Source organism: Lycorma delicatula, chromosome 4 (genome assembly GCF_047948215.1).
Source record: "Lycorma delicatula isolate Av1 chromosome 4, ASM4794821v1, whole genome shotgun sequence".
Classification (NCBI taxonomy): Eukaryota; Metazoa; Arthropoda; class Insecta; order Hemiptera; family Fulgoridae; genus Lycorma; species Lycorma delicatula.
The window spans coordinates 41,801,555-41,816,143 of record NC_134458.1 but is presented as its reverse complement, the minus strand read 5'-3'; the positions used below and the strand labels follow the sequence as shown (position 1 = coordinate 41,816,143).

The 14,589-nt window shown below is 27.4% G+C and overlaps 1 protein-coding gene across 2 annotated transcripts in view; it reads left to right on the top strand.

Moving 5' to 3' along the window:
- Positions 1-14,589, top strand: part of LOC142322836 (dual specificity protein phosphatase CDC14C-like) — an 86,941-nt gene that overhangs the window by 15,492 nt on the left and 56,860 nt on the right. For both annotated transcript variants that reach the window (XM_075361908.1, XM_075361907.1), the window contains exons 3-5: positions 3,190-3,288; positions 6,186-6,265; positions 9,409-9,538. In XM_075361908.1, the coding sequence (XP_075218023.1) occupies positions 3,190-3,288; positions 6,186-6,265; positions 9,409-9,538 (309 nt within the window). The remainder of the gene's footprint in view (positions 1-3,189; positions 3,289-6,185; positions 6,266-9,408; positions 9,539-14,589) is intronic.

The window sequence follows — 14,589 nt, the reverse complement described above, 5'->3', positions numbered from 1 at the left end:
GGCTTGCCAACCTAATACCATTGAGGCAAATATTAAATTATAATTAACTGTTAAATTTTACCAAAAAAAAGGTGTGTGTGTGTGTGTATATATATATATATATATATATGATAATATTTTATTTTTATTAATTTTAAAATGATGTACATTTTAAATGAACAATCATCAGCGCTATTCCCGTATAAAGTATTAAAAGTTAAAAAAAACGTCATTATGGTTCTTTTGCTTTATTCCATACCTGATTACTCATATTTCAGTATTGCCGCAGAATATTATTAAAACATTTCATTGGCAAAAAAAACAAATTCTGACCTTATAGGCATATTAAAAACATTACTCTGACATATAACATTTTCATCCATACTAAATTTAAAAACAATGTACAGAACATAACATACATTACACATAGTAACATAAGTACACATGAATAACAGGTTTAGTATTTTTATTGGCATTATGGCATGTTTTTGACTTTGTTAACTATGTTCTTTGCACACATTTCTTGTCTCCAGATGCTATACTATTTGCAATTTAAGATCAGATTCATTCAATACTATATTATTGATTTCATTCAGGTACTACCTAAAAATAATATTTTCTGTACTACGTTTTATACTATATACTTTTTTCTATATCAGTCCTGATACTCCAATTTTAATGTTACAAATTCTAAGTTTGTTATTTTCAGAAAACAATAAAAAATGGACTTCTTCAGTCTTAAAAAAACTTATAATTTACACGTCTACTTGTCCATAATTCAAAGTTAAATTCCTGATCACCAGAAATGTGAACAATTAGGTATACTGTAATTATTTTTTCTTAGTTTAAAAGAATACATTGTCTTTTAACCTAAAAAAAGGGATATATAAATATATATTTATCACATAGATGATCAGTAATAATGCTTAATTTATTTTTTCATCTATCATTTGACTAGTTTGTTCAATTTCTTTTTTTTACCAATTTTAGGCTAATCGAACATCATGATATATTGTGTATTGCAGTATATTATCAATTATCCATTTTATAAAAAAGTTAGGTTTTCTTTATATATTTTATCCCTGCTACTGTTCCTTCTGTAATAAGATTTACTAACAATGGGGGTCTTAATAGATGTCCCACTAGTTTGTACAAGTATTTTTATAAAATTCTCTTAAATTTTTCTTTTCTTCTATTTGAATTAAAACCTTTTAATTTCATACCTTCAACCCATCTAATTTTCTTCATTGTCCTTTGTTACAGGAGTGTTGCTTTTATCCCTGGCTTTCTTATTGGTCATGTTTTACTCCCATAATAACTTCACCTATACAGATATTTTTAACTTCTAATCCTTGAAAATGTGTTAGATATTGGTTGGCAAATTTCTTTTCTACATGGAAGCCTTCCTAACTTGTGCTCAGTGTCCACAAACTCCTGGTACTTATAATTATGTCTATCCTTTGTAATTTTAATAAGTAATAAAATCATTTAATTTCTATTATATTTTGTACTAACATGTAAATTTTTTTTTCTATTCTGTTTCTTTACCTTCTCTTTTACTTTTGCTAACTTTAAAATTGAATTTCCTCCCAGTTATGAATTTACCATTTCTTTTTTTAATTCATTTCTAGTATCAACCAAAAAAATATCAGCCAGTGTTAAAATTTTCTTTTTTTGTCTTTGGTCTCTTGCTCTAGTGCCAAATTTATTTACCTTTCAGTATGTATTTCTTCCATATGCAAGTTGAAAGCGATGGGGCTCAGTTTGCATCATAGTCTCACTGCTTTCTGTGCTGTGGCTTGACTTTCTTCATTTTCTACCCAAATTACCTCAACATATCTCACAGATTATCACTATATACTTCTTATATTTACCTTTAAACATTGAAAGGGTGAAAACTTTATTTGCTTGTATTTAAAATTCACACTGCAGTTTACATTCATTTTGCAGGTTTTCTATTTTTTAAACATTCTATTTGATGTATTCTACATCTATTTTTAAAAATCTTAGGAAAATAGTAATAATGAAATTTGACTCTTACAGAGTTAAAACAACAGAGAACTAATTTATTTTATATCACTGACCAGAGGTCATCACACAAACTGCTTACTCTTCTTTATTTTCTGGATAGTTCTTGAAAATTAAAATCATCCACAGAATGAGATATGGTACTTGATTTTTCTAATCACAAATGTCAGATAGAGCCTTGGCACTCAGAGAATTAATGAAACATTTGTTGATCAAACTCTTGATTTATTAATTACACTAATAAACATAATTTTTGTTTCCTAACATGCAATACATGATTTTGATCTGTTTTTTGATGCGTAAAATGAATATGAACTCAGGCTCTTTCTATAATCCACCATTTAAAAAAAAAATTAATTAAAGGATTTTTTAAAATTTTTCAATGTATAGTTATTATATTAAGCTGCTATATTATATTTTGTTAGCTGATTTTTTATTGTTTAACTTTGTTAACATAATTTGTAAGCTATAAATAAACAATACCAGACAAAGAATTAAATCGCATATTATGACAACATATCTAATACTGAAGAGTGAGCCTTCATGGACAAGATTAATCATGTTTGTGCAGGTCATAATATGTAGCTGAAAACACAACTGTGTTGCTTGTATTAAGCACTGGATTTAGGAATGAATTAATTTTGTTCAGTCTTAAGTTTGTTAACAGTGCACTAATTGTTCTGTATATTTAAAAAGATGGCTGAAAGGTACACGGAAGGCTTTGCCATTTGGTATACTTATGGTTTGGCATAAACCAAAGGATCATGTAACCGAATGTTACTTTTGTTTAATGAGTGTGTCTGGAATTTCTAAAACATCTAAATATACTGTAAAATACCCTTCATTGCAATCTGCAATCAGGCTTGTACCTTAGTGAAATTGTCCCAGTTCCTGAGCCACCTGTATTTTCCCTCAATTTTTTTTTTAAGCATAATTATTTAGAACTAAGGGTGATAGAAAAATTGTATTTACAGATCTGTAATGTACGCAAAAAAGCAATTCAAGAAATAGTGTCACACTTAGAGAAACATTAAAAAGTTTTTTTTTTGTTTATTAGTGTTATTGGATAGCTTTAATACCGAGTTCTAGTGAAGTATAGTTATTATATAAATTCTGATAGCATAATTTTGTTCTTTGTTATCATTATGTGTCTGAGGTACTCTTACATTATACTTATTTCAGATGAATTCCAGTATAACATGTAAAAAGAAAATAGTTCATTACACAACAACAGATGATAAAAAGAGGGTAAATGCTGCCTTCCTGATTGCATCCTATGCTGTGAGTATAAATGAGATTTATTTTTGAAAAAACAAAACAGATTTGTCACAATATATTTGTATTCTATTAAACCTACAACAGCTCCTCTCAGCAGTCAAGTGTATGAACAGCCCTAAAAGTTTTTGGAATAGATTTTATTTCCTATATTACTAATGTAAATTTTAGGTAGATTTCATAAGAAAGCTACGTATTGTAATGGGTACCATGATTCGACTTTCGGAAAATTTCGACATATCTTCGCGTTTCACATCCCCCAGACCCCAAAACCACCGTTAGTTCAAATGTTTATATTTATATATATATATATATATATATATATATATATTTCACTTTCTTCTGTACTCGATAACTGCCATAATTTTATGCTGATCACTTTCAAATTGTTTCCTAAAATTAACTTGACCCAAAACCTCGGTCGAGTTTGTTAACGGCCAAAATCGGACCATGGGATTGGAAATGGGGTGGCTTTTTCCAAAAAACAAAATATCGCTATAACTTTCTTATTAAGTAAAATATCGAATTAGTTTAAAGTTCCTAGTATTCTACAGATAAGAGCCTAAAATTTATCTAAGTAAATTTTCTGATATCACCAACCATTTGCCCAGGTGGAAAAAATGGGGTTTCAAAAAAGACAAAAAAAATTATACCTCACTTAATAGGCGCAGTATTGAATCAGTTTAAAGTGGTCCTCTAAACATTACATAAAACTTTTGTCTGAAACAATTTTTGATGACATACCCTTATGCCCACCAGAATGTTGCTGGAATTGTAAGATGGGCCTTGTTGCTAAACATGTGAAACTTTTTTCACATGCAACCATTGTCGTATTGAGTAAATTTGAAGTTTTTCTTACAAGTTTTACTTTGCCAGCCGTCCACTAATCCAAAGTGAATAGTTCTTTTTTTCATCATTTATTTTCTTCATTCATGGTTGCTACATATTAATGGATAATACCATAGTTAAAGTTTATTAATGAGTTTTCATGCAAGCATTGTTCTTCCTTACAGTTAAGAATCCTTAATTTTTATTACATTTTATTGAAGAATTGAGATCTTGTTAAATCTTTTCCTATACTACACCAGGCAAAGTATAAGGAAAGTGATTGATTTCCTTATTGGACTTGGTATGTTCAAGTTTTATTTTAAAACGAGAGCTATTTTTTTAAAAAACCCAATATGACACCAACAATCGATTGAAATTGGTTGTTGTTTACATCTACGTGAGATGCTTCAAAATCGTAGGATTATTTTTGTAAGAATTAAATTCATTGAAAACAGTTAATTAAGAATTTAATGTTCCATTAGATAGGTAATATTGAAAGATTGACTTGGAAAATTATCAAATTTTAGTGTAACCTATAATCTTTGTAATTTATCAGTAAGTAGTATCTGCATATAACAGGTTTCTCTGGACTTTGGCAGAGAGGATTTCATAAAAAAATATGGATACCTCTTTCCAGACATCAATATGCCAGAAGATCCTGTTTGGTTATGGAAATTATATAATTGTGTAGCATTATAATTAACTCTAAATAATACAATATAATAAAGCTTAATATTGTAGGCTAAAGTAGTTGTGTAATGTATTATTTGGTTGTTTGTTATTGATACTGCCCCTCCCTTCATCTGTTCTAAATGATACCTAGCTAAATTTCAATTTTCCTTTATGTGAAGAACCAAGCATCTGTCCATCTTTTAGTGCAGTTGACCTAAACAGCTTTCAACAAATGAAAGTGAATATTTCAGTATGTTGGCATTTTTGTAAAATATATTTCTTACAGTTTCTTGATTAATCATCATTGATAAGTAGGATGTGCACTCGAGTGAAAAAAGCTGAAGATATTCAGTAACTTGCAGAAGATTAGAAAAGAAAAAGCAAAGAGAAAATCATATCAGTTTGTTTTAGTAAAATGTTTTTTTTTTAGGTGTATGTTTGTGTTATGAAATTTTTTACAGATTGAACATGTACTCTTAAATCGAAGTGGCATGATACTTTTGAACCAACCGTTTAAAGCGTTATAATTCTTTTATTGCATTTTACATTTCTTAGTACTTATTATATAGCCAAAAAAAATTTTGTTTAATTCAAAAAAATATTGTTAGGAAATAGTCAGCTGCACTGTTGATACTAACTATAGAATCCACAGATACAGTTATTGCTAATTATTGCAGCTATTTGCTAACATGAGTTCACTTATTTTAGCTAACGAGCATTAAAAATAAGTATCCAAACATTTGAATGCTAAATTTCAAGCCTAACTAAAAAAACGTTTTTGTAAACCTTCTTTTCTTCTGTGTTCGTTTTAATGTGATTTAATTTGAAACCCTTATAACTTATTGTTCACCATTCTATCTCTTTTCAAATCATTAATTTTAAGTGTATTAATATATATGTAATGAAATATAAATGAGATCACATGAAGCAGAAAATATACGAACTGAATTACACAGAAATGAAGTAAAACATATGTTGACTAACCTCAAATTAGCATTTGAATTGCTAATTGATACGCATTTGAAATACAATGCAGTTTTACAATTTCATTGCAAACCATGTGGTTCAAATTGGAATCAGTTAGTAAAGACATTATAAAGCTGAAGAACAAAAATAAGCACACTGTATTTTATTGTAGAATTAAATGAAGTGACCGAAGTTATGCTTGGACTTCGGTGATATGAACGATATAGATTATACATGTACACACATCATCAGAATGTTTGAATTAATAAACTTTATCCTAATGTACATGTTCGTCTCTACTTGATCAGAATGTATCTGTTTATTTTACATATAGAATGCATTCTTCTGTTCAGTAAATTTTGTTATTGTTTTTATTTAATCAAACTAAAATTAATTTTGTAAAGGAACCTATTAAATTAATAATTGTTTACTTTTAGGTACTTTATTTAAAGAAAACACCAGAAGAAGCTTATAAACCACTTGTAGGAGTTGGAACACCTGCCTTCTTATCTTTTAGGTATCATTTTTCTTTATCTAAATCTGTCCTAAATAGATTTCAGGATAAATACTCGTATTATCACCATACTATTCTTCCTTTTGCTTCCCTCTTTCAATTACTTATAACTTTTTCTATTCTTTATGTGTATCTATATTCCACATTTCCTTCGCCCTCTCCCTTTCCCCCCCAGTAATCTTCTCCCTCCTTAGTGAGGACCTAAATTTTATAAGTATATCATCTAAAGATGAAAGTTTTGATGAAGTTTTTCATCAAAAGATGAAATGAGGTATGACTAACCAATTTGTGACAGCTCCTCCTCTGATACCATACTTAAGGTTTCCATTAGTGAAAAATGTGGGTCAACTTGAAAGAAATTGGCCTATAATTTTCTCAATTACGTGACAAACCTTTCTTTAGGAGGGGAATAACAACTGAAGTCTTAAGACAGCTGGGAAGTACTTTATTGTTTAAAGATTAGATAATTAAATTTGTAAGAATAGTATCTACAACTTTTTTTTAAATACTGGCAGGAATTTCATCAATACTCAGTGAATGTTTACTCTTCATACTTAAAATACAAGTTTTAATTTACTGTATGTCAGCAAGAAGTAAAAATACTTATCAGCAAAACCATTCAGAGTGAATGGCGTTGTTTGAAATGGATCATTATTACTGTTGTTTGAAGTACTGAAAAAGTAGTTAAATTCTTTTTCTACCTGGTTAGAGAATGAGATAACTGAAGTTAAGTCCTTTGTTTTTTTGGTGGTTATTTGACTTGTTCTATTTCCAAATTCACTTTCACTTTTGATGACTGCCCACATAGTTTTGACTTATTATTTGAATTGCACATTAAATTATTATAATATCTTTTAGCGTTACAAATGACTTTAATATAAATTCACTTGTAATTTTTGCAAATAATTCTGAAAATTATTGGAAAAATTATTTTAGACATTTCACAGAAATTTCTCAGCGAACTGTGAAAAGTAAACAATTTTCAGAGAAAAAAATTAACAATTTTTGTTAATAAATCAATTTTATAAGTTGTTTCTTCTAAAATTATGTTTGTGATGTTGCATAATGACCTGGTTTATGCATAAATTGACCATTACTATCTTTACTAAACAACTTTATTAAATTACCTCTGATTATTAAAATCTTTATGAACTGTTTATTAATAGCATTGCTTATGGAATTCTTTTTATAAAAAAGTACTGACTTCTCAATAGCAATCATGGATTTAATTTCCAGCAAGAGTCTTTATTTTCTGTCATTTGCTATGTTATCATAAAAAATGACTACTCTTGTAATGGGGACTCAGTCTGTTGTAGTGAAGTAAAAGTAAGCATAAAAAATTCTTGTCAGTCGCTGTTTACCAATTTTTATTATGCAATTGCTGATTGAACAGAAAATTCCACCCAAAACTTGACAAATGTACTAGAGCTGTTCAGTAAATTTAGTTAAGATTTAAGGTTTTGTTAAAATTTTTATATAAGTATAAAGAAAATTTCAGTAAATTTTTCATTGTAATTGAAATGAATTTTTTAAATTTTTCTTATTATTCGAGTAAGAAAAAATTTTAATAAATAAAAGGTACATGCACTAGTTGGTAACTTTCAGCCAATAAATATGGAGAGATTATTTAATTTGTTTTAGTATCATTATTTTTTTTTCAAGATAAAAATTGAAGTGTATGGTAATGTAATCTAACATAATTGTTTTTCATACTTAATGTTATATTAAAAAAAAATTGTTTCTGTAGTTTTTATTGGTATTTATTTTAATCATAATAAAAATTTATGTATAGCTGTAAAGCCATCAGTATGCTTTTTTTTTATTTTTAATATTACATAAAATAATATTAGGATAATTATTATAAATATATAAAAATTATATTTTATAAAAAATTATTTACAGCCAAGAGCTATAAAATTTATATCAATACAAATTCCATGTGAGTAAAACAGTTTGAATGAGTTAAATACTTAAATTTATATACATTGTTCTCCAATTATATACCACAGCTAAAGGGAGAGAGGTGAAATGATCACTTTACCTACAGTATAACAAAGATATACTCTATTCACTAAGAGCTATTCTTTTGTAATCAAATCTTATAGCATTGTAATTCACTCTCAATAGTTATGCATACAAATTATGTTTTGATGCTTTCATCTGGCGTTAACTGAATCGAATTATTTATGAGTTAATTGCCTGGCATTTATATGTAAAGTTATATCAGTGTTGACAAAAACACAATAGTCAATAAAGTATTATGTAAGTACTGGTGAGGACTAACAAATTGAGTCACCCAGTAGATTACTGCACTAACACAATCACACATACTGTAGTAAAATCTCACTACTACAGACAATAGCTAGGATAGCTCTTACCACTAAACACAGCATAACCTTACTCTTCATTTATATAATGTTTTATTTTTCTTCACTGAATATAGGCTACTTTATATTAGTAAAAGTTTGTATGTGACATATAACATTTTTATATATGAAATTAATATATGATTAAGTAAAATAATAGAATACATATTAATTTTTATATTATGTAATATGAAACTGTGTTTAAGAAAGGATGATAGGTGTTTTTATTCCTTCTATTACTACTTTAACTGAAAGAACATTATTTGCTTTATTTTATCTTCATCTTCAACATTGCCTTGTTTTCTAGAATTGCATCTTTATTATTTCTTTATCAACCATCATTTGATAATTTGGTATTAGGGTTTGTTATTGCTGATGTTCACCACTGTGCCACAAGAGTTTGTATTAGGTATGGTTTGTTTAATTGTTTAAATTATTAATCTGCACTAATAACCATATAATCTTTCTTTTTCTATTTCCATATATTTTCCTCTAGTGGGCAAAATTACTAAGTATATTTTAATCGTATACTTTTCTAACTTTCCATTGTTGTTTCACAAAATTAGTTATTAAATCAAAATTTTTCTTACAGAATAAATAAATAACTTTTCATAAAAAACTGATGACTGTTTGCTATGTAATCAGGAGCACTGTTACGTATATGAGTATTATTTATGTGTATATTATGCGCAAAGGATTTCATGCTATTGTTCTTAATTATATATGAATATTATATTATTAAATAAAACTGTAAAACTAGTTTTTTTTTCTTTTTCACAGGGATGCATCATTTGGAGCTCCAGTTTACCAGTTAAGTTTGAAAGATTGCCTTAATGCTGTATATAAAACTCATTCACTTGGATTCTTCAATTTTACTGATTTTGATGTTGAAGAATATGAACACTACGAGGTATGTACATTTTTCTTGTAACCCTATTTGCTTTTCATGATTTTATAGTGCCTCACAGTTGAGAACTGTCTAGTTTACAGTTTATTAATTAATTAGTCTTGTCTAGTCTGAGGTTAATCTGTACTGCTAACTGAATCTCAACATATGAAGCACTAATTTAATTCAGTGATTGAAGCCTAATTAAACTACGACAGAATACTTTTAATTTGGTTTATAATACAGTAGAAGGTGTTATTGTTCATCTTCATGGGAGTATAACCAATTTATATTAATTTGATTGTAAGTTATTCATAACTGATGATGCCATTTTATATTAGTCGTAGTATGTTAGAAATTTTGAATGTTTAGATATTTATTGTTAAAACTGCAGGACAGTGTTGGCCAAGATCTAAATTTTATTTATATTCCCTGAAAAATTTTTCAGTGAGTATATTTAATGGTTTACATGTTAAGTTAAACTGAAAATACTCTTCTTTTTACATGAATGTCCAAAAAGAAGTAATGTTTTTAAAGTGTATGTATGAATCCTTACATTTTCGATTCCTTATGAATCCTGTGTTGGAATCCTTATATTTTCCGGAGTGTCACAGGCTATATAAATATGTAAATATAAATATATATATATATTTATATGTGTATGCATTTAAAAATATATGTAGTAGATGAGATTTGCTGGTTGAAGCATAAACTTTAATGAACTGTGGACTGTGAACCCCTATCACCATATTAGCTGGTTTTGAATTGAATGATTCAAATCAATCAAATGAATAATATTACAAAAATAGTAAAATTGAATTTATTTTAAATAAAATAAAATAATAAATTTTTAACATTTCTGTTTATTAATAATGGGCTCCCATGGGAACTGTGTGTAAGGGGATGTGAGCACCTTGTGCGAGGCTAGACCAATTATCACCATCAACTGGTAACAATCAGGGTGTCCCTGGGGCGCTGTTTTGGGAGGTGTAGTGGGGTGCTCTTATAATAATATCTCTGCAAATAATCATCCGATTTTCTGAATTTAAACGAGGTATTTCTTAGTAGGTTGAAGGCTAAGTTTTGCATGCTTCAGGTACACTCTCGATCTAACAGATCATGGTTATTTGGAATTGTTGTTATATCTTCGCAACCAATCTTCCAATTTTCAAAATTCAAATGGGGTATTTGCTAGTATAATACAAAATCACGGTGGAACCAAATCAGAACAGAAATTAACTGAAATACTCAGAAGAATTGAATGGCCGAGACCAGCTAACCAATGCTACACCGAGACCAGCTTGAGCCCAGCAAGTTCCCACAAATGGTCTTTGTAGAGTTGATGACATTATAATTAATGCTGTCAGCATTGGATTGAGGATCAAGCAAACTATTGTCGAATTTAATGCTTTAGAAGAACAGGACAAAATGGAACGGCATATGCTGCCACCAATATTGTGCTGGGCTGTGACAGTGAATAAACTACAAGGAACTATTCTAGATAGAGCTGTCATAGATCTGAACACTCACATCTTTGCCAAGAGCCAGGCCTATGTAGTACTGAGTCGTGTGAAATGGTTCAAGGATTTAGCCATTAGTTGTTTGGATCCCAGAAAATTGCTGTATCATCCTCACGATAAAACGTCTTGAGGAACTTAATCGCTTGAGAAATCTGTAAGTTTAGATTGTTATACCCCAATTAAGTAAATAAATTGAAATGTTTTTTACTTTCCTCGTTTGGTTCAGTATGTTAAATACGTTATATCCATAAATTTTCGAATCATGAATTTTTCTCAATGATCACTAAAAAGTATTAAATAATAAAAACAGTTATAAAAAGTAAAAAACATAACTGCCGAGAATTAAAAAAAAATAAAAATAAATTGAACTAAAAAAAGAAAATAACGTATGGAAATAAAGGAGTAAACATCATTATGTAGTAATTAATTAAATAAAATAATGGGTGACCAATCACTTTCAGATTGTTTTAATTTGTTTAAATATATTTTTCATGTTCTAGAAATAGCAGGCATTTAAGGTTGTCTAATGATTAAGTTCTCACCAGGTCTTACATTGATAAGAAAATTTTGTCCTTCAAAGAAAATTTTTAAAAGCAGTCAGGGGCTCTTTAATATATGATAATTACTATTCAGAACTCCACGACTGCATTTAAATATTTTCATGAAAAATATATTTAAATAAATTAAAACTGTCTGATAGTTGATTGGTCACCCATTATTTTATTTAATTAAATACAACATAACGATTTTTAGTCCTTTATTTCCATACTTGCTTTCTTTTTTTAGTTAAATTTATTTTTTGGCAATTGTGTTTTTTAATTTTTATAATTGTTTTTATTATTTCTGTGCAGTCTCCATTGAATTAGATATGTTTTTTATTATTGTAAATTTTTTACAGTAAGGACAATTTACTAGGTATTTATTTTCATTAAAAAAGTATTTACATTGTAAAAATACTTGAATTAAAAAGACCAGAGTTTTCTGAAGAAAATAATATTTGATTTACTTTAATTTTTTACACGAAGGTAGTTTTTTCCATTTTATAAATATATAAATGTTGATATCAAATCTTTGCTACTTGGCAAGCTTTCAGTATTGTCATTGGACACTTTTCAAAAGTGTTTGTTATGGTAAATTTTACGGTTTTAACTAAATCAGTTTTAGAATAAATATCTGTTTCGCAAGAATAAAAAGTTCACAAAATCAATGAAATATAAAGAGTAAATTTAAACTAACATTGTTGGCAGTAGCATCAAAAGATATATATATATTTTTTTTTTTTCTATAGTCAATCCTTTTAAGATCCATATCACCTCTGCACTAATAATATAAATCATCTTAATCCACCCATTTATTTAATTAAGAAAATTCTTACCTTATTTTATTATTTTTATTTTCTTTATAATTTTTACGATAGTTCTTTGACAGGATCCCGCATCATCAGTCATATATAAAATGTGTATACAATTACATATTAAACACAAAAAAAATTAAAAGATTAAAATTACATATACATATGCAAAGGCATATGAAGAAGTCATAAGTAAAATAAAAACATAAAATAACCTGTATGTGACTAGCCAAATACTAATACTATGATATTTAAATAAATGAAAATTTCATGTATTATCTAGGAAGGTGCTGCTATCTATTGCAGCTTTTATGAGTATATCTCCTTCAAAATCTGTCTGTCGGTTGATTAAGTTGAATCTTTGCTTATATATATATATATATATTTTTTTTTTTTCTAAAGTATGTAAATTTTTATTTATATTTCTTTTTTTAATTCTCAATATTTCCAAATTAATATTGACATCAGAAATAGAATGCTTATTATTTATAAGGTGATCCACAATATTAGAAAAGCCCAATTTTTTATTTTTATAAACCTAGAATGTTCTTAAAATCTGACTTTAAATGATCTATTGGTTTTACCTATATAAATATCCTCACAATCATTACATTTTATCTTATTTACAAATTTGTAAATAAATTAAAAAACTTAACAGTCGGCAGAAACACTAGTATGGTGATTTAGGATATAAGTAACATGTATCCTAGCATAGCTATTGATAAAACAATTCATATAATAAAAAATAAATTAATAAATAATCATGAAGACTCTAAATTTATTGATAACATCATCACTATCATAAGGAATATATGTAACAAAATTACTTTAAATTTAATAACAAGTGTTATACACAGGAAAATACCTTGTCTATGGGATTTCCTTTATCTGCTGTCATGTCAGAGGTATACTTACAAGATTTGAGAGTAAAATTGTCTATGGCATTATGGACAAGGTTTCATTATGGACTCATTATGTAGATGATGTTTTTCTCGTTTATGATCTTGTTATAAATAATGAACACCTCATAATTTTGAATAAACGCAATTCATAATATTATAATTTAAAGTTTATTTTTGAAATAGTTATATACAGAACAGTAAATCTTGTAGATGTTAGTATTGAAATTGACAAAAATAATCAAATTGTAACTTTGATATACAGGAAACCTATAGCCAATAAAACAATTCATAGAAAATCAAATCATCCTTGGTCTCATAAAATTAACATATATACAAATATGATTAATAGAGCTGTCTATTATACACAAAATAATAAAGAGAAATTAAACACAGAAATAAATACTATAAAACAAATTACAATTCAAAATGGATATAGTGCTTTGTTGAGATAATACATATAAAAAAACAAATATCAAAGCTTAATAGTACAATAACTTCAAAACCAATTCATAATACACAGAAGGTTGATAATGTTTACTTAAAATTATTCATACACCAATAGTATTGTTGAAAATATAACCAAAGTTTATGACAGGGATAAATTTAAACCTGTATGTAAAACTAACAACCACAAAATAAAATATTTAAAAAACAATAATAATACTTATTTATACAATTTATGTGGGGTTTATAAGATGGGCTTTTCTAATGTTGTGGATCACCTTATAAATAATAAGCATTCTATTTCTGATGTCAATATTAATTTGGAAATATTGAGAATTAAAAAAAAGAAATATAAATAAAAATTTAGATATTTTAGAGAAATATTATATATACAACTTGATCAACCTACAGACAGATTTTTAAGGAGATATACTCATAAAAGCTGCAACAGATAGCAGTACCTTCCTAGATAATACATGAAATTTTCCTAGATAATATTAATAGCACAGGTGCTATTAATATAGTATTTGGCTAGCCACATACAGGTTATTTTATTTTACTTATGGCTCCATATGCCTCTGCATATGTACATTTAATTTTTTTGTGTTTAATATTTAATTGTATACACATTTTATGTTCAACTGATGATGTAGGATCCCACGAAAGTACTATCATAAAAATTATAAAGAAAATAATAAAATAAGGTTTTCTTATTTCTGTACTTGGATGGATTTATATATTACCCTCATATATATATATATGAGGGTATATATATATATGGTATATATATATATATATATATATGAGGGTAAGTCAATTATTATCTGCAATGTAGTTATAGATTTTAGTGCAATACAA